Source organism: Pelobates fuscus, chromosome 13 (assembly GCF_036172605.1).
Source record: "Pelobates fuscus isolate aPelFus1 chromosome 13, aPelFus1.pri, whole genome shotgun sequence".
NCBI lineage: Eukaryota > Metazoa > Chordata > Amphibia > Anura > Pelobatidae > Pelobates > Pelobates fuscus.
Window position 1 is genome coordinate 102764752 of NC_086329.1, and position 24312 is coordinate 102789063.

Sequence of the window (24312 nt, forward strand, 5' to 3'; positions counted from 1 at the left end):
GTGTATCAAGGATCCTTAGGATAGGTGTCAATCCATATCTGCCAAGTGACCCTATCTAGGAGAAACAGTCCCTATTCTGCTCTGTGTCAGCGTGTATCAGGGATCCTTAGGATAGGTGTCAATCCATATCTGCCAAGTGATCCTATGTTGGGGGAACAGTCCCTATTCTGCTCTGTGTCAGTGTGTATCAGGGATTATTAGGATAGGTGTCAATCCATATCTGCCAAGTGACCCTATGTAGGGGGAACAGTCCCTATTCTGCTCTGTGTCAGTGTGTATCAGGGATCCTCAGTATAGGTGTCAATCCATATCTGCCAAGTGACCCTATGTAGGGGGAACAGTCCCTATTCTGCTCTGTGTCAGTGTGTATCAGGGATCCTTAGGATAGGTGTCAATCCAAATCTGCCAAGTGACCCTATGTAGGGGGAACAGTCCCTATTCTGCTCTGTGTCAGTGTGTATCAAGGATCCTTAGGATAGGTGTCAATCCATATCTGCCAAGTGACCCTATCTAGGAGAAACAGTCCCTATTCTGCTCTGTGTCAGCGTGTATCAGGGATCCTTAGGATAGGTGTCAATCCATATCTGCCAAGTGATCCTATGTTGGGGGAACAGTCCCTATTCTGCTCTGTGTCAGTGTGTATCAGGGATCCTTAGGATAGGTGTCAATCCAAATCTGCCAAGTGACCCTATGTAGGGGGAACAGTCCCTATTCTGCTCTGTGTCAGTGTGTATCAAGGATCCTTAGGATAGGTGTCAATCCATATCTGCCAAGTGACCCTATCTAGGAGAAACAGTCCCTATTCTGCTCTGTGTCAGCGTGTATCAGGGATCCTTAGGATAGGTGTCAATCCATATCTGCCAAGTGATCCTATGTTGGGGGAACAGTCCCTATTCTGCTCTGTGTCAGTGTGTATCAGGGATCCTTAGGATAGGTGTCAATCCAAATCTGCCAAGTGACCCTATGTAGGGGGAACAGTCCCTATTCTGCTCTGTGTCAGTGTGTATCAAGGATCCTTAGGATAGGTGTCAATCCATATCTGCCAAGTGACCCTATCTAGGAGAAACAGTCCCTATTCTGCTCTGTGTCAGCGTGTATCAGGGATCCTTAGGATAGGTGTCAATCCATATCTGCCAAGTGATCCTATGTTGGGGGAACAGTCTCTATTCTGCTCTGTGTCAGTGTGTATCAGGGATCATTAGGATAGGTGTCAATCCATATCTGCCAAGTGACCCTATGTAGGAGGAACAGTCCTTATTCTGCTCTGTGTCAGTGTGTATCAGGGATCATTAGGATAGGTGTCAATCCATATCTGCCAAGTGACCCTATGTAGGGGGAACAGTCCCTATTCTGCTCTGTGTCAGTGTGTATCAGGGATCCTTAGGATAGGTGTCAATCCATATCTATGAATACCAATCAAAGGTTGCCTCTTTTTACAGAGGAGTGTGTATAACAAAAGTGCTCAAAAAAGTCAGAAAGTGATTTACAGGCAGCTCAATACACTGGTGTGGAAATATCCTCTATTCCACTGAATAAATTTAGTAGATATTGGTGCGGTGTAAGTGACAAGGACCTACACCTATAAGTGGAGCGCTCAAACACAGATAAATCTTACCAAAACGTAGTCTCATTCAATGGTAAAATATGGGGTACATGTCAAAGTAAAATACAGAAAATACAATATAGTGTAGATGGTACTGAAAAATGGCTTCACAGTGATTATAATGATATCGTGCTGAATATTACACTCACATTTCAAGGAGCCTGTATATAGAAAACACTGGCTCCGTATCAAGGCTTGTGTGCTGTTATGGTAGCACCACCCTCCTACTTCGGCTTGAAGAATTTCTCAGGAACACAAAAAAAAGGGAAGAAAGCAGACCAATGTGTAGACTTATGGTGATAAATGACACAGGTATGTGTTCAATAAATGGGGTGCTCACCTGGTCCTGAGCCTACGAATCCCGGCTCTAGGTGTGTAGGTTTTGTGCCAATTTGAATGGGGATGGCACTTCCCCTGTGAGGATTCCTTGGAGGCTCCAAAAAGGACTTGGATGAGGTTTTGAATGAAAATGGTGAATTTATTGGTTTAAAATAAACATAAAAACAAAGATGATAAAAGTCCTCAAATAAAAGTCCTTTAAATCCATATCTGCCAAGTGACCCTATGTAGGGGGAACAGTGCCGATTCTGCTCTGTGTCAGTGTGTATCAGGGATCCTTAGGACAGGTGTCAATCCATGTCTGCCAAGTGACCCTATGTAGGGGGAACAGTCCCTATTCTGCTCTGTGTCAGTGTGTTTCAGGGATCCTTAGGATAGGTGTCAATCCATATCTGCCAAGTGACCCTATGTAGGGGGAACTGTCCCTATTCTGCTCTGTGTCAGTGTCTGGGGGGTGTATCTGCAGTAAAACAGGGTGTCTGGAGGGAGTATCTGCAGTAACACAGTGTGTCTGGAGGGAGTATCTGCAGTAATACAGGGTGTCTGGAGGGAGTATCTGCAGTAACACAGGGTGTCTGGGGGGAGTATCTGCAGTAACACAGTGTGTCTGGAGGGAGTATCTACAGTAACACAGGGTGTCTGGAGGGAGTATCTGATGTAACACAGAGTGTCTGGAGGGAGTATGTGCAGTAACAGAGTGTCTGGGGGGAGTATTTGCAGTAACACAGAGTGTCTGGGGGGAGTATCTTCAGTAACACAGAGTGTCTGGAGGGAGTATATACAGTAACACAGGGTATCTGGAGGGAGTATCTGATGTAACACAGAGTATCTGGAGGGAGTATGTGCAGAAACAGAGTGTCTGGAGGGAGTATGTGCAGTAACACAGAGTGTCTGGAGGGAGTATGTGCAGTAACACAGAGTGTCTGTATGGAGAATCTGCAGTAACACAGAGTGTCTGGAGGGAGTATCTGCAGTAACACAGAGTGTCTGGAGGGAGTATCTGCAGTAACACAGAGTGTCTGGAGGGAGTATCTGCAGTAACACAGAGTGTCTGTATGGAGAATCTGCAGTAACACAGAGTGTCTGGAGGGAGTATCTGCAGTAACACAGAGTGTCTGAAGGGAGTATCTGCAGTAACACAGAGTGTCTGGAGGGAGTATCTGCAGTAACACAGGATGTCTGGAGGGAGTATCTGCAGTAACACATGGTGTCTGGAGGGAGTATCTGCAGTAACACAGGGTGTCCGGAGGGAGTATCTGCAGTAACACAGAGTGTCTGGAGGGAGTATCTGCAGTAACACAGAGTGTCCGGAGGGAGTATCTGCAGTAACACAGGGTGTCTGGAGGGAGTATCTGCAGTAACACAGGGTGTCCGGAGGGAGAATCTGCAGTAACACAGAGTGTCTGGAGGGAGTATGTGCAGTAACACAGAGTATCTGGATGGGGAATCTGCAGTAACACAGAGTGTCTGGAGGGAGTATCTGCAGTAACACAGAGTGTCTGGAGGGAGTATCTGCTGTAACACAGAGTGTCTGGAAGGAGTATCTGCAGTAACACAGAGTGTCTGGAGGGAGTATCTGCAGTAACACAGAGTGTCTGTATGGAGAATCTGCAGTAACACAGAGTGTCTGGAGGGAGTATCTGCAGTAACACAGAGTGTCTGGAGGGAGTATCTGCAGTAACACAGGGTGTCTGGATGGAGTATCCGTAGTAACTCAGAGTGTCTGAAGGGAGTATCTTCAGTAACACAGAGTGTCTGGAGGGAGTATCTGCAGTAACACAGGATGTCTGGAGGGAGTATCTGCAGTAACACATGGTGTCTGGAGGGAGTATCTGCAGTAACACAGGGTGTCCAGAGGGAGTATCTGCAGTAACACAGAGTGTCCGGAGGGAGTATCTGCAGTAACACAGGGTGTCTGGAGGGAGTATCTGCAGTAACACAGGGTGTCCGGAGGGAGAATCTGCAGTAACACAGAGTGTCTGGAGGGAGTTTCTGCAGTAACACAGAGTGTCTGGAGGGAGAATCTGCAGTAACACAGAGTGTCTGGAGGGAGTATCTGCAGTAACACAGAGTGTCTGGAGGGAGTATCTGCTGTAACACAGAGTGTCTGGAAGGAGTATCTGCAGTAACACAGAGTGTCTGGAGGGAGTATCTGCAGTAACACAGAGTTTCTGAAGGGAGTATCTGCAGTAACACAGGGTGTCTGGAGGGAGTATCTGCAGTAACACAGGGTGTCTGGAGGGAGTATCTGCAGTAATACAGGGTGTCTGGAGTGAGTATCTGCAGTAACACAGGGTGTGTGGAGGGAGTATCTACAGTAACACAGGGTGTCTGGAGGGAGTATCTGCAGTAACACAGAGTGTCTGGAGGGAGTATGTGCAGTAACACAGAGTGTCTGGAGAGAGTATCTGCAGTAACACAGAGTGTCTGGAGGGAGTATGTGCAGTAACACAGTGTCTGGATGGGGAATCTGCAGTAACACAGAGTGTCTGAAGGGAGTATCTGCAGTAACACAGAGTGTCTGGAGGGAGTATCTGCAGTAACACAGAGTGTCTGGAAGGAGTATCTGCAGTAACACAGAGTGTCTGGAGGGAGTATCTGCAGTAACACAGAGTTTCTGAAGGGAGTATCTGCAGTAACACAGGGTGTCTGGAGGGAGTATCTGCAGTAACACAGGGTGTCTGGAGGGAGTATCTGCAGTAACACAGGGTGTCCGGAGGGAGTATCTGCAGTAACACAGAGTGTCTGGAGGGAGTATCTGCAGTAACACATAGTGTCTGGAGGGAGTATCTGCAGTAACACAGGGTGTCTGGAGGGAGTATGTGCAGTAACACAGAGTGTCTGGAGGGAGTATGTGCAGTAACACAGAGTGTCTGGATGGAGAATCTGCAGTAACACAGAGTGTCTGGAGGGAGTATCTGCAGTAACACAGAGTGTCTGGAGGGAGTATCTGCAGTAACACAGAGTGTCTGGAAGGAGTATCTGCAGTAACACATAGTGTCTGGAGGGAGTATCTGCAGTAACACAGAGTTTCTGAAGGGAGTATCTGCAGTAACACAGGGTGTCTGGAGGGAGTATCTGCAGTAACACAGGTTGTCTGGAGGGAGTATCTGCAGTAACACAGGGTGTGTGGAGGGAGTATCTACAGTAACACAGGGTGTCAGGAGGGAGTATCTGCAGTAACATAGTGTGTCTGGAGGGAATATCTGCAGTAACACAGAGTGTCTGGGGGGAGTATCTGCAGTTACACAGAGTGTCTGGATGGAGTATCTGCAGTAACACAGAGTGTCTGGAGGGAGTATCTGCAGTAACACAGAGTGTCTGGAGGGAGTATCTGCAGTAACACAGGGTGTCTGGAGGGAGTATCTGCAGTAACACAGAGTGTCTGGAGGTAGTATGTGCAGTAACACAGAGTGTCTGGAGGGAGTATCTGCAGTAACACAGAGTGTCTGGGTGGAGTATCTGCAGTAACACAGAGTGTCTGGAGGGAGTATCTGCAGAAACACAGGGTGTCTGGAGGGAGTATCTGCAGTAACACAGTGTGTCTGGACTGAGTATCTGCAGTAACACAGGGTGTTTGGAGGGAGTATCTGCAGTAACACAGAGTGTCTGAAGGGAGTATCTGCAGTAACACAGGGTGTCTGGAGGGAGTATCTGCAGTAACACAGGGTGTCCGGAGGGAGTATTTGCAGTAACACAGAGTGTCTGGAGGGAGTATCTGCAGTAACACAGAGTGTCTGGAGGGAGTATCTGCAGTAACACAGGGTGTCTGGATGGAGTATCTGCAGTAACACAGAGTGTCTGGAAGGAGTATCTGCAGTAACACAGAGTGTCTGGAGGGAGTATGTGCAGTAACACAGAGTGTCTGGAGGGAGTATGTGCAGTAACACAGAGTGTCTGGAGTGAGTATGTGCAGTAACACAGAGTGTCTGGGGGGAATATCTGCAGTAATACAGAGTGTCTGGGGGGAGTATCTGCTTGTAACATTTATATGCACTAAACAATTAATAAAAAAAAAATTGAAAAAATAAAATAAAATGGTTGCAGCTTCCAAATGAATCTAAAATGGATGCTGTCCAGTAGGTGGGAGGGTCTGCTAGGGAGGGTGTGCTGCTGATTGGCTGGAATGTGTCTGCTGACTGTGAGGTACAGGGTCAAAGTTTACTCAATGATAAAGAATAGGGGGTGGACCGAACATCGTATGTGTTCGTCCGCGGTGGCGGGCGCAAACATGCTATGTTCGCCAGGCGAACCGTTCGGGACATCACTAACTCTGGGTAATGGCACTAATGGTACTAGACAGGGGTGCCCACTCTTCCCTCTTATTTTTGCCCTCTCCCTGGAACCACTTGTATATTATATTAGGTCCAACCAGGATATATAAGGCGTGTGTTGGGATGTATCGTGAGGGGGTGGGGGGGGGGGGGGGGGGTGTAGGGATGCATTGTGTGTGAGAGAATATTTGCTGGGTAGGATAATGGCCCAGTTTTGCAGGGGCTGAGAAGGGAGCATCTTTTTCTTTTTATATTTATTTGTTAATGTAATTTTTAAAAGAGAGCCTCCTGCCCCTACCTGCTACACAGCTTTGCAAAGAAGCAGGGAGAGAAATCAAAAGATCTCCCTGACCGGGTCTATGTGCATGTAAGGGGCCCGGGCTTGCGGGGCCCTCAGGTGGCCTGGGTCCCTTACAAGTGAAAGGGTTGTATCTCGGTACCCCCGGTGGCCCACAGTTGTAGAAGTCACAACTGCGCCCGGCCCCCCTGGAGATGCAAACCCTGTTACCATGGTAGGTACACCACTGATCCTCACTTGCAAAGACCTGTGAGCAAAGGAAGTACAATTCAATTGTATTAAAAGAAAAAATATCTTTATGATGGTATGTTTTGTAAAGTTAAAAGTTTTTTTGTGTTTTTTTTTTTTTTTAAACATGAGACATTCAGCGCTTATATTACAACTCTAAAATATGCAACCAGCAGCCGACTGGAAATCTGGATATTAAATTAATAGGTTTTTTTTTCACCTGTCTGATGATACAATATACCTATTACAAGCAATGAACATGGAAACACGAAGGCTAGTGTAATTAAAAATAATTTATTAAGCTGTTATTTAATACCTCCATATTGATTAAAATTGAAATGGTATTGGAAGAATTGAAGTTATCATTTATTTATCAATTCTTTATGTCTAATTCATAGTACAAAGATTAGATAAAATCAGAGAATAATAATCATAATTCATTGTTGGATAATCATTAATCATAGGTTGATTCTCGGAGTTGAAGACATTCCAGCCAGAAATACATTTTTACCACCTTCCCGTTTACATCAATTCAGTGCAGCATTTGTAAGAGTAATTTGCATAATTGTTTTTTTTTCACAGACTAATTTAGCAAATGTTTCTCCTAATCTCACGCAACTGGAATGCAATCCACCCCTTTGTAAGATAACAGAGTATTTGCTTATATTTTGTCATATGGCACATACATTCTTCATTCTTGATGATCTGCTCAGTATTTTTGGCTCAATAAGGACATCACCTTTCTTTTGAATTTCTAGGGACCTCCAATTGAGGACATTTCCACTAAATTCATTAAGATGAACCTTCTGCATTTTTTCAGGGGACAACACATAATCCCACATGTGGACATCTGATATTTCACCTCTGAAGGACTGGTTTTTATCAAATTTTCCTCCAAAGGAGTCCTGATCCTGTCCCAGTATTATGCTGGTTGAGGCAGGAAATGAATACCCTTTTTTGCAAACCTTCCTAGGATACAGTTTTCCATCGACCCAAAGCTGAATCACTCCCGTTTCAGAGGTCCAGCTCACACAGATGTGCTTCCATTCATAAAGACCTTCATCTACCTTGAAACGGACTTCTTCATTATCTACATAAACATAGACCATATTTCCTGGCATTGGGTAAATTGAAAGGGCATTATCCTTTTTTTCAGTGGCCAAAGAAAAAAGAGAATATTCAATTAATTCAGAGAAGGATCGAAGGCAGACAGTGAAACTGCTCATTGGCTTGGGCTCCTCTGGTTTCAGAGTGAAGTATGAATAGTCATCTTGCCTGGGAAAAATTAAGGATTTATCTTCCAAATCTAGAAAACATGGAGAGGTGGAAATTAAGGGTAGTTAGCCTAGGCTATCCCATTCATCTATTGACATCTATCTATCTATCTATCTATCTATCTATCTATCTATCTATCTATCTATCTATCTCTCTATCTCTCTATCGCTCTATCTATCTATCTATCTATCTATTTATCTATCTATCTATCTATCTATCTATCTATCTACCTATCTCTCTATCTAGCTATCTCTCTATCTAGCTATCTATCTATCTATCTCTCTATCTTTCTATCTCTCTCTCTATATATCTTTATCTATATATCTCTCTATCTATCTACCTACCTACCTACCTATCTCTCTCTCTCTCTCTCTCTCTCTCTCTCTCTCTCTATCTGTCTATCCATCTATCTATCTATCTATCTCCCTCTCTCTCTCTCTCTAGCTATCCCTCTATCTCTCTATCTATCTATCTCTCTATTTATCTATCTATCTATCTATCTATCTCTCTATTTATCTATCTATCTATCTATCTATCTCTCTATCTCTCTATCTATATATTTATCTATCTATTTCTCTATATATCTATCGTTTAAACTAGAATATTTTCTTTATCAAACAGTTAAGTTACCAAAGATACAAAATGTTCTTGGCTCATGCTCCTTACATCATATATGACATCAGACATGATCTCATTAATGACATCACTGGTGACATCACAAAACTTCACAAATATACTCCACAATGTCATCGTAAGAGCTGTTAACCATAACAAATTCACTAAATAATTCATCAATACACTAATACACAGCTCTAGCTGCTCGCTCAGTCTACACACATCTTATAACGCTTAGCAATTCTTGTAACTGGTACAGTATCATCCACGTTATCCAATCTTTCAATAAGCTATTAAGGACCAATTCCTGCGAAGTGGAAACCAAGTCCAAAAAATGCAGAGATTAATGAAACAACAGGTGAAAAAATAAAATGGTTACTTCGTTATTCTTCTGGGACATCTCTTCCAAACAAATCCCCAAGGCAATCGAAATGCACACAGGAGACTCTTGCAAGGAGACATTTAGAAAATCACCGTAGTGCAGTATGGAAAAAGATCTTGGAATTCGGTTATGCAAAAGAAGATTTCAAAAGGAAGTATTTTTTCTTTGTCTTTTACATTCTATATAATTATATTTTGGTGGATTATGTATAGCACTATGTGCACTTTTTATGTTGGTTAAATGATAAATGATACCTCAAGGGCTTAAAAGTGCAAGTTCTATGCTCTAAACCAGGCCTAAAATGCACAGCCACCCTGCAACCAAATGACGTATACACCAGCTTACACCATGCCATGTGCCAGATCCCTGTGGACCCCATAGTTATAGACTTTACCACTATATTGATGGCACAAAAAAGGGAAATAACATTTGAACTATTCCTTTGCACAATAGCTAGATTTTTTTAAACATAATATAAAAGTTAATTTCACATTAGGGGAGAAATATAGGCCTTGCTACAGAGGGGCTCCCCCATGTTCCCTATTCTCCTGCACCCACTACAGTTCCCTATCACTCATGCACCCACTGAAACCTCTATTAACCCATGTCCCCATAACAACCTCTATTCCCACAGAAACCCCTATTAACACATATTAACCCCTGCCCCCCCTTTAGCCTCTTCCCCTGCACCCACTACACCCCCTACACCTCTGCACCCTCCTATCCAACCTTTACAAACTACAGACCCTGCATTCACTAGAGCCCCATGCCCCCTATACCCACTACAGCCTCTTTTCCTCTGCACCCCTACCACCCTTGCCGCCACTAACACTGCAATCCCTATTGCATCCACAACAGCTCCTCCTTCCCCCTCCCCCTTTATCAACTACAGTCACTGCACCCACTACATACCCATATGTCCTCTGCACCCATTCTAGCCTTTTTTCTACATTTTTATTTAGGATTGAATGAGTTAACAGTAGAATTTGGAACTTTAAGAATCCAACATCTTTGGGCTTACCTTGGCGTGCCATAGCTCCCGTAAGAATTATGAAAAAAATCATGTATCCGTCCATCTTCCTGAAGTAAGAACTTCAAGCCCCGCTCCTAAAAATGTAATTTACCATCTTAAAAAAAACCTTAAAAGGAACACAATACATACTGACACATGAAATCTGTCTTATTACCAGGCAGCATCAGATAGACAGACAGATATAGATAGATAGATAGATAGATAGATAGATAGATGATAGATAGATAGATAGATAGATAGATAGATAGATAGATAGATATTAGATAGATAGATAGATAGATAGATAGATAGATAGATAGGCAGACAGATACATGGATAGACAGACAGAGAGATAGACAGACTGATATAGATAGTCAGACAGATACATGGATAGACAGACAGAGAGATAGACGGACAGATATAGATAGACCGATACATGGATAGACAGACAGAGAGATAGACAGACAGACAGCACTGTAACTCTAAATTAAAATAAACAAATAATGATGTTCAATTCTCTACCTGCCACCCCATCAATAATACATTTTAGGTAAAAGAGGATATAAAGTATCTTACTGTTATATTCTTGTATAGAGCTGCTTTCAATAAAACCAGACTGAAACCTGTTGTTTCTGTGGCTATGTGTTAGTTCTACAACGTAACACGGTTTAAATACACTCACAATCTCAAAGACTCATGTGATTTGACAAAATAGGTTATTTCTATAAATACACCCCCTCCCCTCCCCTCCCCCCACCCCTCTCCCCCCCCTTCCCCCCCCCCCCCCCCCCCCACATGTTTTATTAATGAATGTTCAACTATGTTGCAATACTGATTAGCTGGGTGGCTAGTTTTACTTATATTTAATAGATATTATTAAAAAAAAAAAAAATGGAAATAAAGTTTGCAAATTCTTATGAAATTTATTTATCGTGATAATCGCTTGCCAATAAACTGGGACTTCCACACAATGAGGAAGTCCTATCAATCTAATTAGTAAATCAATGTAGTCATGAGTAAATAAACAGACAATTAAATAGATTGCGTAACAGCACCCATATCCACTTGTTCTGTTCTACCCACTCAGCATCAGTCTGGCATCAATTCTAACACAGAACACTGCCACACAGCAACATTTTCTTATAAACCGCCTACGCGTCAAAATTATGATTCCGATGGCAACACACATTTTGGCGAGCAATGATGACGCACACCAATCAACAGGCTGCATTGCCCTGTTGTGGTGTTTTGTATATCCAATGGTGCCTTCTTGTTTCTCAGTACTTCTCTGGTATTTGACCTAGCTTGTCTTCATTTCTTGTTCTCTGGTTCCCCTTGTCTCAGCTTTATTTTTTGTTAACTTGACTCGTTCTCTGACCCATCCTTTGCCATTCTGCCTATCCTTGGACAAAACATTAAGGCAGTGTTCAAACTCTAAGAAATTGGTCTAGATGAAAACTCTTGTTCTTGGGTATAACACTGGCTTAAAAATAGAGTACAGAGACTTGTCATTAATCGTACATTGTCAAGCTGGACCAGTTTGGTAAGTGGTGTCCTTCAGTTTTCTGTTATGGGACCGCTTCTATTTAACATATTTATAAATGATCTTGAAATAGGCATTAAAAGTCATGTCTCAGTGTTTGCAAATTACACAAAATTCTGTAAAGTAATACAATGTGAGCAAGAGATTAATTTGCTGCACTGGGTGTTGCAAACCTAGCCACTTCTGGACTATAGCTGCTAAAGGTTGTCCGTAGGCTGAATGTATGCTGTGTATTTTAAACTGTGTATGTGATGTATTATGGCCGTTCGCATGCTGGCAGCCGTACGCTGCCAGCATACAAAACCTTTCGTTTGACGAAACACGGCTATCCGGGCCGTTCGCCATACGAATGCGGGCTCCCCAGGTAGACCACCCACTCACAAGTCGTGTGGCACCAATTAACCGATTGCAACAATGTTGCAATCGGTAATTAAGGGCTCTCCTAGGTGGCCGTCGTTCGGCTACCGACCATGCGGCGGTCGGCCATCTTGGATCCTTTGTCTCTGCAGCGGTGTTCGGTCGTCGAGAGCCTGGAACTGAAAACGGCTACTCAATGATCCGAACACCGCTGGACTTCCAGAGCGTTCGGGAGTTCCGCGTTCGTCACATTCTGTTCCCCATCGATGTTCGGTAGTTTTAAACCGAACTCGATGGTTTAATGTATTTAGTGCGGCGTTCGGTTAATTTAGCTGGGATCGGAGCGGTATTCTCACTAAATGTGCCCGCCGACCCCAGCTATCTACCGAACGGTCATTCGTCTAAAAGCGAGTGAAATTGTGTAAAATATAGATTTCTGTATAAATTGCCAGTTTTGCTGCACGAGGGGATAATCCACTTAATCGTCCATTTTAGTGGGAGTATCCCTCTCGTGCAGCAATGCCTGTTGGGATAATCAGGCTGCCTGATGGGAGAAATCCCCTGTAACATCTGTAAGGAAACCCCTTGCAAGGGGAACTGCATAAATATGGAAGTCTGTGAATAAAGCAAGTTAGTTGACTCCCAAACTGTGTTTCGTCCGGTTATTGGGAGGATTGGGAATATTGCCGTGCTTTCTACTCTGACTGTGGATTACCTGAAGATACCAACGGATATCGTGGACTAATATACTACATTCCGTTACACTGGGATTTAGATAGACTGGGGGACTGGGCAATTAATTGGCAGATTAAATGTTATGTAGAAAAATGCAGTTATGCACTTCGGGGTAAAGAATGCACAAGCAATTTTTACCCTAAATGGTAGTGAATTAGGGATAACAAGACACGAGAAGGATTAGGGCAGGGCCGGACTGGAAACTAAAAGCAGCCCTGGAAAAAAATTCTATACCAGCCCAATAATGCGTTGCGCCAGCATAGTGTGCTGATATAGAGGGTGAAAAAATAACTTGAAATTGAAAACTCTTACTCCAACGAAAGAACGCATATAGGGCTTCAAAATAAACTAAAGAGCGCCTTTATTTTAAATAGACGTACATTTGCATATAATCAATGTTTCAGTACAACTACTTTGGCCTATTAACCCCTTAAGGACACATGACATGTGTGACATGTCATTATTCCATTTTATTCCAGAAGTTTGGTCCTTAAGGGGTTAAGGACATTTTAGTAATGGGACTCAAACGCTGAATGTCTGCAGTTGCACAACTAAAAAAAAAATGAAGTTAGCTTGTTTATTTTGAAGTTCTATGGGTGCGCTCTTCACTTTAAATATGTTATGGTGCATGAGTATGCAACTAGCAACAAGACTGGGCCAATACGTGCTCATTATATATATATATATATATATATATATATATATATATATTTGTGTAAGGGGCAAAGTACTTGTATAAGAAGTGAGACTTCAGTAAGAAATGGGAATAGTATAAAAGAGCAAGTCGGTTGTGGTGTGCCGATACCGACGATACGGTAGGCCTGTAAATAAAGAGGGCCCACCAAGTAGTATGAGAGTAAAGAAAAAATGGAAAGAAAAGAAAGAGAAAAGTGTTGAAATGAGGAGTGGGTGGGAGGGGCATTCAGACGCTGACCTTGATCGGTAAGGAGTCAGGTAAGGGGTGTAGCTTATATAGGGGGTTGAGTTAACTTAAGCCCCTCCCACAAATACAGGCCAAATGGCCTTACTACTTGTGTAAGGGGCAAAGTACTTGTATAAGAAGTGAGACTTCAGTAAGAAATGGGAATAGTATAAAAGAGCAAGTCGGTTGTGGTGTGCCGATACCGACGATACGGTAGGCCTGTAAATAAAGAGGGCAAAAATGAATAACAAAAGATTTATTACAGTCAACAATATATACAATTTATCCAGATATGGCTTTAAAAGCATTTCTTAATTCTTGTGTTGGCTTGGGGATATATGTAGTATAGGCAGATGATTTCCAACGTCCCAATGCCTTGATGACGTGTACTGGTACGTTAGCGCTGGATGCGGTGGAGGCTGCTCCTATGCGAAATGAGTGACCAGAGTAGTGGGAAGGTTTGAGACCCAGCATTGTTAACAGGGATCGTATATATCTCATGAATGCCGTGGTGGTGAGTACTGTGTGTTGCAGTTGGAATAACGGTTGTGAGGGTAGTGCTGTGGTGTTGAGAAGATAGGAGTCTAAGGCTGCTACTGGACACCATTTGTTTAGGGTAGGGTAATATGTGATTTCTACTGGGGGCGCATGTTGGCTTGTCTTTGATTGGGGTAAAGAGAGTATGTAGTGGTCGCCATGTTTTATAAGGTGTTTGTGTAGCAGGCACCTATCTTTTTGGTCAGTTGTGACAGTGGTGAACTCCCTTGGCCTGAGGAATCCGTAGAAGGCTGTATACATGGCTGTTTTAATGACTGTGTTTGCAGTAGTGTGGAAAGGTCTGGAATCTAATAGGTCGGATAATGACTGGAAAAGTTCTATGTCAATGGGTAAGCGTTGTGGTGGTCGTGGAGGTACGGATTTCTGTATACCTCTGAGTATAATTTTTACCTGGTATGATGACATGAAGCTCTGTGTGTTAGGTTTTATGGTTAGTATGTGGTGTTGTATGCCGGTAAGATATAGTTTAATTGTGTTATATGATAAGTGTAATTTGAGGTGGCAAAAGGAAGCGAAAGCTATGACAGATGACATGACAAAAGGTTGTGATATGTTGTGATCTGCCAGAAATCTATTATACAGTGTGAAGGCTCTGTTGTATGTCGCTTGAGTGTTGTGTGATAGTGCTAATGTGGCTAGATCCCTGCTATGCTCCATTATAATGTCTAGTCCATGGTTAGTTGTGAGAACGGGGGTGCTACTGTGGCTGCTTGAGCTGCTGACGGGTGTGCTTGACGAAAGTCCTGAAATTTAAAACGAGACAGGCTGTCAGCTGCTACATTACTAATACCTGGTACATGAAAGCAAACCAAGTAGAAGTTGTGACATGCTGCCAACCACGTGAGCCTTCTAAGAAACCTCATAATTGTAAGGGATGATGAACGGCCTTTGTTTATTATGTGACATGTGGCTTGGTTATCTGAGTGACAGCGAACAGACAAGCCTGACCATTGATGTCCCCATGCCACCGCAGCTGCCACGATAGGGTAGATCTCAAAGAGGGCTGAGGTTGTGAAAAACCCTTCAACGTCACGGACTTCTTCTGGCCATGCGCCCCAAAGCCATTTGGTACCGAAGATGGCTGAAAAACCTTTGTTAGATGCTGCGTCTGACCATACGGTTGGTGACGTCTCTGATAAGGCGGGGAGGAACAGACTTTTACCGTTCCAGCTGGTCAAGAACCTCCTCCACATCTGTAGGTCTGCTGTGGCTTGTGGGTCCATGGACAGTCTGTGGTTCTCGTGTTGAAAGTGGGGAAAAAGACAAAGTAGTCTGGATATGAAGGCCCTTCCTTGAGGGATGATGCGCATGGCGAAGTTTAATGAACCTATAAGGGACTGGAGTTCCTTACGGTTGCATGTACCCAGAAAAATGTAGTGGTTTATGCTATTGATGATGTTGTCGACTTTGTCGGGTGGTAAGCTTGCTTGCATGGATGCCGAATCCAGTTGTATCCCCAGAAATGTTATGATGGTGTCAGGACCTTCGGTTTTCTTGAGGGATACCGGGACACCCAAGTGGTGAAATAGATTAAGGGCTTCTTTGAGGCTGCTGGGCGGAAGTTCGTTCCCTTCTATCATTAGGAAGTCGTCGAGGTAATGGATGACCATGGGGCATCTTGAGATGTTCAGAAGTAACCAGCAAAGGGTTTCAGCGAAAGTGTCAAAAATCTTTGGGCTGCTTTTTGACCCAAAGGTTAAGCGGGAGAAGAAATAGTACTTGTCTGCCCATTTAATACCATGTAGGTGCCAGAGTGTAGGGTGGATTGGTAGTAGTTTGAAGGCATTCGTAATGTCTGTTTTACTTAACCAAGCTCCAACCCCAGTCTGTGTGATGGCTGTAATGGCGTGATCGATGGTGGCGTATTGAAGGGAAAATTCCTCGGAGGGAATGAGGGAGTTGAGACTTGGGGTAGGGGAGGTATGAGGGGCTGAAAGATCAATAATGAGTCTTTGCTTGAGGGAAGTTTTACCCGTGACAATCCCGATGGGGTTTGTACGCCATGATGTAAATGGTGGGGTTAAGAATGGACCGAACACAAACCCTTCTGCCAATTCTTGGGCTATTAGGGTATCTACTGCTGTTGGGTTCTGGTTTGCCGACTGTAAATTTGGGCATTCTAGCTGGCCAGTGGGCATGTGTAGGATGCCTGTGTGGAACCCTTCGTTGAATCCTGTAACAAGAAAATCTACCAGGTGTCTGGATGGGTGGTTGGCTAGTAGTGCTGCTAGAACATCAATGTTAACAGACGTTAGGTAGGGTTTAGGATACATTTTATTAGGGCACATGGATTTGGCATGTGCCCTGAAACATTGAGAACAAATGTGCAACAATCTACATGCACTGAAACTACATGTGCCACCATTAAAGTTATTGCAAATTTGTGATTTGCCGAAGAAAATTATAGGACGGCCCAGCTTGTCTCTGGCGTTCCTTCCTGTTTTTCCGGCGTAGCCAGTGTTGGGAGCTTGGCTGTGGTCGTCTGCAGTGCTGGAACAAAAATTTGTGGTGTGTGTCGTAGAAGAACATGATACACAAGCCGGTGTCTTGAGCCCTGCAAAGTGTCTGCAGAAGATTTCTGTGTCTAGTCTGCTCCAATTGATACGGGTACCATACTGGGAAAACGCGCCAGCCACTTTGGTGGAAAATGACCTGTGATAATCGTAAAAGGCTGACCCGCCGTATTTGTTACCAAGGTCCACCAGCTTGTGCATGTAACGGTCGAATTCTTCTCTTCTAGTAGGGTACACTTCACACATAACATCTCTGAAAATACCAAATGCTAATACAAATTCCGGGATGGTCAGTTTACGGTTCAACCTGGAGTCTTTAGATCTGACCACCACCGATACCTCATCATACATGTAGGTTTTGTTTTCTACCACATCCTGGGAGGCAATTAGTAAGGATGCTAAGTTGACATCTTTGCCCTCCAGGATGTCTTTCTTGATGTGGGCTGGGATAGTGTGTGCGGGATCAACGTCATGGGTATCTGAAGTGTTACCGTTTCCCGTGGTCACTGGTACGGCTGGTGTCGTTTGAGCGGTGTCGGGAAGGCCTGCCTTGGTAAGGGCTGTGGTCACCGCCTCGAGGTTAGCCAGTCTGTCGTTGACCTTGCCCATGGAGCTCATGAGTGAGGTCAGCATAGCCTGGATGTCTCCCGATCTGGTGGTGCTGGGGCCTTCCCCTGCTTCCGTGTTATTCGTTGATGTGTTAAGGAGTCGAAATAATTCCGCTTTCCTTGCCGTAGCAGGGTAGGGAATTTGCCGTCTCCTTAACTCGGTGGTGATGCGTGGTATTGTCCAGGATCTGATTGACGCTGGACTGGTCATATCTCCCCTGTGAGAAGGTGTCTCGCCCATAGCTGGGGAACTAGGGAGCGATAGCCCTTCACCACTGGCATGAGACATGTTTAACTAAAAATAAAAGTAAAATTATTATTATTTGAACCGGGTGTTTTAGTACTGGCTTGCTAGCTATGCCGTAAGGCGAAACGATTATTCCTCAGTTGGTGGCTGGTGAGGCCCTGCTAGTGCCAAGTGGCTTGAGAGGCTCTATCTATGCGTTGGCGCGATGGAGTTTTTTATGGGGCCACTGATCGTGGTGGCCGATTGATGGCCTCTCGGTGAAATAATTCCAGAAAAAGGGAAAGGGAGTGACTGGTGAGGCCCTCTCTATAAAACATGCGAGGCGGCTAGCTCACGTGTGGCTCGAGGGATGTATGCCTCCGAGTATGAGGCGGGGTGTTGGCCTCGCGGGACCGCTAAACCGAAGCATAATGCCAAGAGGGAGATATAACGTTATTGGCCCCTATGACCCTATCTGCCAGTACTTATCTATTTATTGGGGGTAATATTTGGATATTCTGTGAGCAGGTGTACGTACCTGGTGGTCTAATTAAAGATTTCTAGACAATCCGTTTTAGGTGGCAGTAGATACCTGCAACTAAATAGATGTAGACCGTATGAAAATAAATACAACGCATAAACCATTTATATTTAATGTAAACCCAATCATCAAAATTTATTAAATGGTATGATGAACAATCGTGCCATAGGCCCGTATGTGGTATTTGAGAGATTGTTCCTGACGTATGTAAAATCATTTTGGTGTCTGGATGTGTATATGAATATCTGTGAGTAATTGTAGCATTTTTATGTGAAAAAATGCTGTACTGTAAAATACCCTGTAGGTGGCGCTGTGGTTATGTGCAGCATGTATGTGTGACGTAATTCTTATGGTGATTTAATGTATTCATGCATTCGTGCCATGTAGCCCATCTGTAGTGTTTTTAAGAGAATGTTTCCCTGGCGTATGTAAAGTGTGAGTTTATTGTCAGGATTTGTATATGCTAAAATATGATTGATATGTGAATTATTTATATGCCTTGTAGGGATTATGCCTGTATGACAACCCTTATGCTGTTATGTAGAATGACCTGTAGGTGGCACAGTAGGTTGTACAGAAAAGTATTTAGTAAAGTGATGAAAAAATGAGGTAGTGATTCTGATCAGTGATTTAGATCACGTGTGATGAAGTTGTATCGTGACATAATTGGAGTATGAACCGTGTAAGTTAATTGATTGGCTAATGTGAAACTGTGGTATGTATACCTTACTAAAATTGCGGTTAATGTAGTTGGAAAAAAGGAAATCACGTGACCGGCGTGTTTGGCGCTAAGCCCCATGTGGTACCGTAGTTGGTGTACGTAATTGCGCTTGCCGGCGTGAAATTTGCATGAAAGTGAAAAAGGGGGAGTGTGATTGGGCGTCTTTATGGAGGAATTTATGGGAAATGTAGTTTCCGGCGTGGGAATTGTTTCAGGCGCTAAGAGTGTGTGATGGTGTTTGCTCAAAAAGGTATGGGGGAAATTCTAACAGTTATGTGACATAGTTGATTTGTATTTAGTGAATCTGTGCAAAAGTGATGTTTAGTTGTAAGGTGTCTGCTACTGCCCGTCGGGCAACCGGAGTTTTGTATGAACGAGGGTAGCTTGTATGTGCATACCCATGGGACACCTAGATTCCGTGTGTACGGTGTAACCGCAAGGAACAGTGTGTTACATCCTAACATGCCCTTAGTTTTAATGACCCGAGTATGTTTAATGTGAGCCCGGTCCGTAGGGGTGCAGAACATTTATAGATTTAACCCGTGAATAGTATGCCCGGACCGGGAATGTGACTTTAAATAGTTTTAACCGTAAAGTGTGGACCTGGCCCGTTACCGACGCCGTGGGACTGTTGCCAGGCGGAACGGGTAGGTCAACTTACGGTATGCGAGTGCCTGGGATGTAATCTGCGGCGATGAACAGGAGATTAGAAGCTGGTCAGACGGAAACCTGTTGCTGGGTTCCAGGACACAGTTTCAGCGTGGAAGACCTCGTGGGAAGACAAAAGCAATCCAAAATGGCGACTGGATGAACCGGAAGTGCATTCAGACGCTGACCTTGATCGGTAAGGAGTCAGGTAAGGGGTGTAGCTTATATAGGGGGTTGAGTTAACTTAAGCCCCTCCCACAAATACAGGCCAAATGGCCTTACTACATATATATATATATATATATATATACAGGGAGTGCAGAATTATTAGGCAAATTTTATTTTTGAGGATTAATTTTATTATTGAACAACAACCATGTTCTCAATGAACCCAAAAAACTCATTAATATCAAAGCTGAATATTTTTGGAAGTAGTTTTTAGTTTGTTTTTAGTTATAGCTATTTTAGGGGGATATCTGTGTGTGCAGGTGACTATTACTGTGCATAATTATTAGGCAACTTAACAAAAAACAAATATATACCCATTTCAATTATTTATTTTTACCAGTGAAACCAATATAACATCTCAACATTCACAAATATACATTTCTGACATTCAAAAACATAACAAAAACAAATCAGTGACCAATATAGCCACCTTTCTTTGCAAGGACACTCAAAAGCCTGCCATCCATGGAATCTGTCAGTGTTTTGATCTGTTCACCATCAACATTGCGTGCAGCAGCAACCACAGCCTCCCAGACACTGTTCAGAGAGGTGTACTGTTTTCCCTCCTTGTAAATCTCACATTTGATGATGGACCACAGGTTCTCAATGGGGTTCAGATCAGGTGAACAAGGAGGCCATGTCATTAGATTTTCTTCTTTTATACCCTTTCTTGCCAGCCACGCTGTGGAGTACTTGGACGCGTGTGATGGAGCATTGTCCTGCATGAAAATCATGTTTTTCTTGAAGGATGCAGACTTCTTCCTGTACCACTGCTTGAAGAAGGTGTCTTCCAGAAACTGGCAGTAGGACTGGGAGTTGAGCTTGACTCCATCCTCAACCCGAAAAGGCCCCACAAGCTCATCTTTGATGATACCAGCCCAAACCAGTACTCCACCTCCACCTTGCTGGCGTCTGAGTCGGACTGGAGCTCTCTGCCCTTTACCAATCCATCCATCTGGCCCATCAAGACTCACTCTCATTTCATCAGTCCATAAAACCTTAGAAAAATCAGTCTTGAGATATTTCTTGGCCCAGTCTTGACGTTTCAGCTTGTGTGTCTTGTTCAGTGGTGGTCGTCTTTCAGCCTTTCTTACCTTGGCCATGTCTCTGAGTATTGCACACCTTGTGCTTTTGGGCACTCCAGTGATGTTGCAGCTCTGAAATATGGCCAAACTGGTGGCAAGTGGCATCTTGGCAGCTGCACGCTTGACTTTTCTCAGTTCATGGGCAGTTATTTTGCGCCTTGGTTTCTCCACCCGCTTCTTGCGACCCTGTTGACTATTTTGAATGAAACGCTTGATTGTTCGATGATCACGCTTCAGAAGCTTTGCAATTTTAAGAGTGCTGCATCCCTCTGCAAGATATCTCACTATTTTTGACTTTTCTGAGCCTGTCAAGTCCTTCTTTTGACCCATTTTGCCAAAGAAAAGGAAGTTGCCTAATAATTATGCACACCTGATATAGGGTGTTGATGTCATTAGACCACACCCCTTCTCATTACAGAGACGCACATCACCTAATATGCTTAATTGGTAGTAGGCTTTCGAGCCTATACAGCTTGGAGTAAGACAACATGCATAAAGAGGATGATGTGGTCAAAACACTCATTTGCCTAATAATTCTGCACTCCCTGTATATATATATATATATATATATATATATATATTAATTAATGACATTTATGTGTGTATTATGCATATATAAATGTATATTACTATATGTGTAAATATTATAGGCATAATTATATGTTACTAATACACACATCAATATATATATATATATATATATATATATATATATATATATATATATATATATATGTGTGTGTGTGTGTGTGTGTGTGTGTGTATTACTGTCAGGATCACATCAATTTACGTCTATTACCTTTACCTCGTTTAGTGTATCTTGTCTCCAATTGTCTCCTTTTTTTCTCTTACAGCGACCCTTGTTCATCTTTTACTTCATCCCAGTCCCTGTGTGTTTCTTTTTACCCTTCTCCAGCCTCTGTATTTCTCTTTCCCCAGCCCCTTTTGTGTTGTTCTTAGCCCCAGACAACAAACCTTCTGTGTCTCTTTCTCCCCTCTCCTCCCTGTCTCTCTTCCCCCTCTCCTCCCTGAGTCTCTCTTCCCCATCTCCTCCCTGTGTCTCTCTCTTACCCCTCTGTCTCTTTGTCCCCCTTCCCTGGTGTCTCTCTATTACCCCACCTGTCTCTGTGTCCCCCCTTCTCCTGTGTCTCTCTATTTCCCATCTCTTTGTCCCCCCAACCTCTATGTCTCTCTATTACCCCTCTGTCTCTTTGTCCCTCCATTCACTAGTGTCTCTCTATTACCCCTCTCTTTATCCCCCCCATCCCCTGTCTCTCTATTACCCCTCTGTCTCTTTGTCCCCCCTTCCCTGGTGTCTCTCTATTACCCCTCTCTTTGCCCCCCCCATTCCCTGTCTCTCTATTACCCCTATGTCTCTTTGCCCCCCCTTCCCTGGTGTCTCTTTATTACCCCATCTTGTTGCCTCCCCATCCCCTGTCTCTCTATTACCCCTCTGTCTCTTTGTCCCCCCCCTTCCTTGGTGTCTCTCTATTACCCCTCTCTTTGTCCCCCCCATCCCCTGTCTCTCTATTACCCCTCTCTTTGTCCCCCCCTTCCCTGGTGTCTCTCTATTACCCCTCTCTTTGTCCCCCCCTTCCCTGGTGTCTCTTTATTACCCCATCTTGTTGCCTCCCCATCCCCTGTCTCTCTATTACCCCTCTGTCTCTTTGTCCCCCCCCTTCCTCGGTGTCTCTCTATTACCCCTCTCTTTGTCCCCCCCATCCCCTGTCTCTCTATTACCCCTCTCTTTGTCCCCCCCCCTTCCCTGGTGTCTCTCTATTACCCCTATCTTTGTCCCCCATCCCCTGTCTCTCTATTACCCCATCTGACTCTTTGCCCCCCCTTCCCTGGTGTCTCTTTATTACCCCATCTCTTTGCCTCCCCCATCCCCTGTCACTCTATTACCCCATCTGTCTATGTGTCCCTCCTTGCCCTATGTCTCTCTATTACCCCTCAATCTCTGTGTCCCCCCTTCCCCTGTGTTTCTATTACCCCTCTATTTGTCCCCCCTTCGCCTCTTTTTGTCTCCCCATCCCCTCTATTTGTCCCCCCTTCCCCTCTATTTGTCCCCCCTTCCCCTCTTTTTGTCCCCTTCCCCTCTTTTTGTCCTCCCTTCCCCTCTATTTGTCCCCCCTACCCCCCTCTATTTGTCCCCCCCTTCCCCTCTTTTTGTCCCCTTCCCCTTCCCCTATTTTTCTCTGTACCTGCTGCTACAGGAGGACTGAGGGAGGGGGCGGAGCTAACTACAATGCTCCCTCCCGGTTCCCATAATTCCCAGCATCTACACATCATAGAGTAATCCCTACTCTATGATGTGTAGATGCTGGGAATCATGGGAACCGCGAGGGAGCATGGTAGTTAGCTCCGCCCCCTCCCTCAGACCTCCTGTGCTGACAGCTATGCTGCTGTCAGTATCAGTGAGTGTGTTGCTGGATCGCTTAGGCGGCCGCCCGGCTCACTCACTGATACTGACAGCTGTCAGCACAGGAGATGGGGCCGCCGGCCACAAGGTGAGTAATCACCTCAGAGTGTGCCGCCGGACTGGCCACCCGGCGGCACTGACATGCGGCTGGCGGCCACGATTTTATTAAAATATAGACAGCAGGGCTCTCTCTCCAGCCCCCCCAGGTGCCGCGGCCCACCGGGAAATTTCCCGGTATCCCGGTGGGCCAGTCCGGCCCTGGATTAGGGAATTGTTATAGACAACAAACAGGCAACAATGTGCAATTTTATTGTAACGTATAAAAAGGGGAATTCTCAGGAAGAGAATATTATTTTGCCTCTTTGTAAATCTCTGATAAGACCACATCTTAAATATGCTGTGCAATTTTGGCACCTGTTCTAAAAAAAAGCATATAATAGCATTAGAAAAAGTGTAAAGACGGGCTACAAAATTAATCAAATCAATGGAAGATTTTAGCTATGAAGAAAGGTTAACAAATGTAAACCTTTTCAGTTTAGAAAAAATATCACCTCAGAGGGGATACAATAATATGAGACAAATATATCCCGGGCCAATACAAACCATTGTCTGGAAATCTATTCACAAACAGGACTATGTATAGGACACAAGGTCACATGTTTAGACTGAAAGAAAGAAGATTTAGTCTAATGCAAAGGAAGGTTTTTTTTTTTTACAGGAAGAATAATAGGGATGTGGAATTCTCTGCCTTTAGAAGTGTTTTTATCATTGTTTGTACAGATGTTTACACAACTAGATGCATACTTGCAGAAACATAATGTTCAAGGATATCATTTTTCAGTTGTAGGGTAATAGTTCCTAATTGGAGGAGATATCTGACCGCCATTCCGGGGTCAAGAAGAAAACATATCCTAGTTTGTTGCAAAATTGGAAGTACTTCACACTGTTGGTTTTTTTTTTGTTTTTGTTTTTTTTTTGCTTTCTTTTGAATTAACCCCTTAAGACCGGCGGACGTATATTTACGTCCTTTTAAAAGCGGCTCTAAACGCCGCAGGACGTAAATATACGCCCGCCGTTTTTTTTTAACTTACCCGGTCGCCGGTGGTCCCACGCCGGCGATTGCGGTTGGGGGGACTCCCAGGGAGCCCCCCCCCCAGGCAGATCTGCCTCCTCCGGTCC

The 24312-nt window shown here is 44.0% G+C and overlaps 1 protein-coding gene across 1 annotated transcript; it reads right to left on the reverse strand.

Annotated features, from left to right (window-relative positions):
* Nucleotides 1-7413: 7413 nt before the first annotated feature.
* On the reverse strand, nucleotides 7414-10102 carry LOC134582671 (C-reactive protein-like). Its single transcript, XM_063439323.1, has 2 exons — nucleotides 10036-10102; nucleotides 7414-8048 (listed from the first exon to the last, which is right to left on the reverse strand). The coding sequence occupies exons 1-2, from the start codon at nucleotides 10088-10090 to the stop codon at nucleotides 7414-7416; spliced, it is 690 nt and encodes a 229-aa protein (XP_063295393.1). The 5' UTR covers nucleotides 10091-10102.
* Nucleotides 10103-24312: the final 14210 nt, after the last annotated feature.

Bases quoted from the DNA above. Each gene is read 5' to 3' on its own strand.
- LOC134582671 (XM_063439323.1), bottom strand. From the start codon at position 10,090: ATGGACGGATACATGATTTTTTTCATAATTCTTACGGGAGCTATGGCA. The intron at 8,049-10,035 runs GTAAGCCCAAAG...CATGTTTTCTAG, and splicing joins GGGAGCTATGGCACGCCAAG to ATTTGGAAGATAAATCCTTA.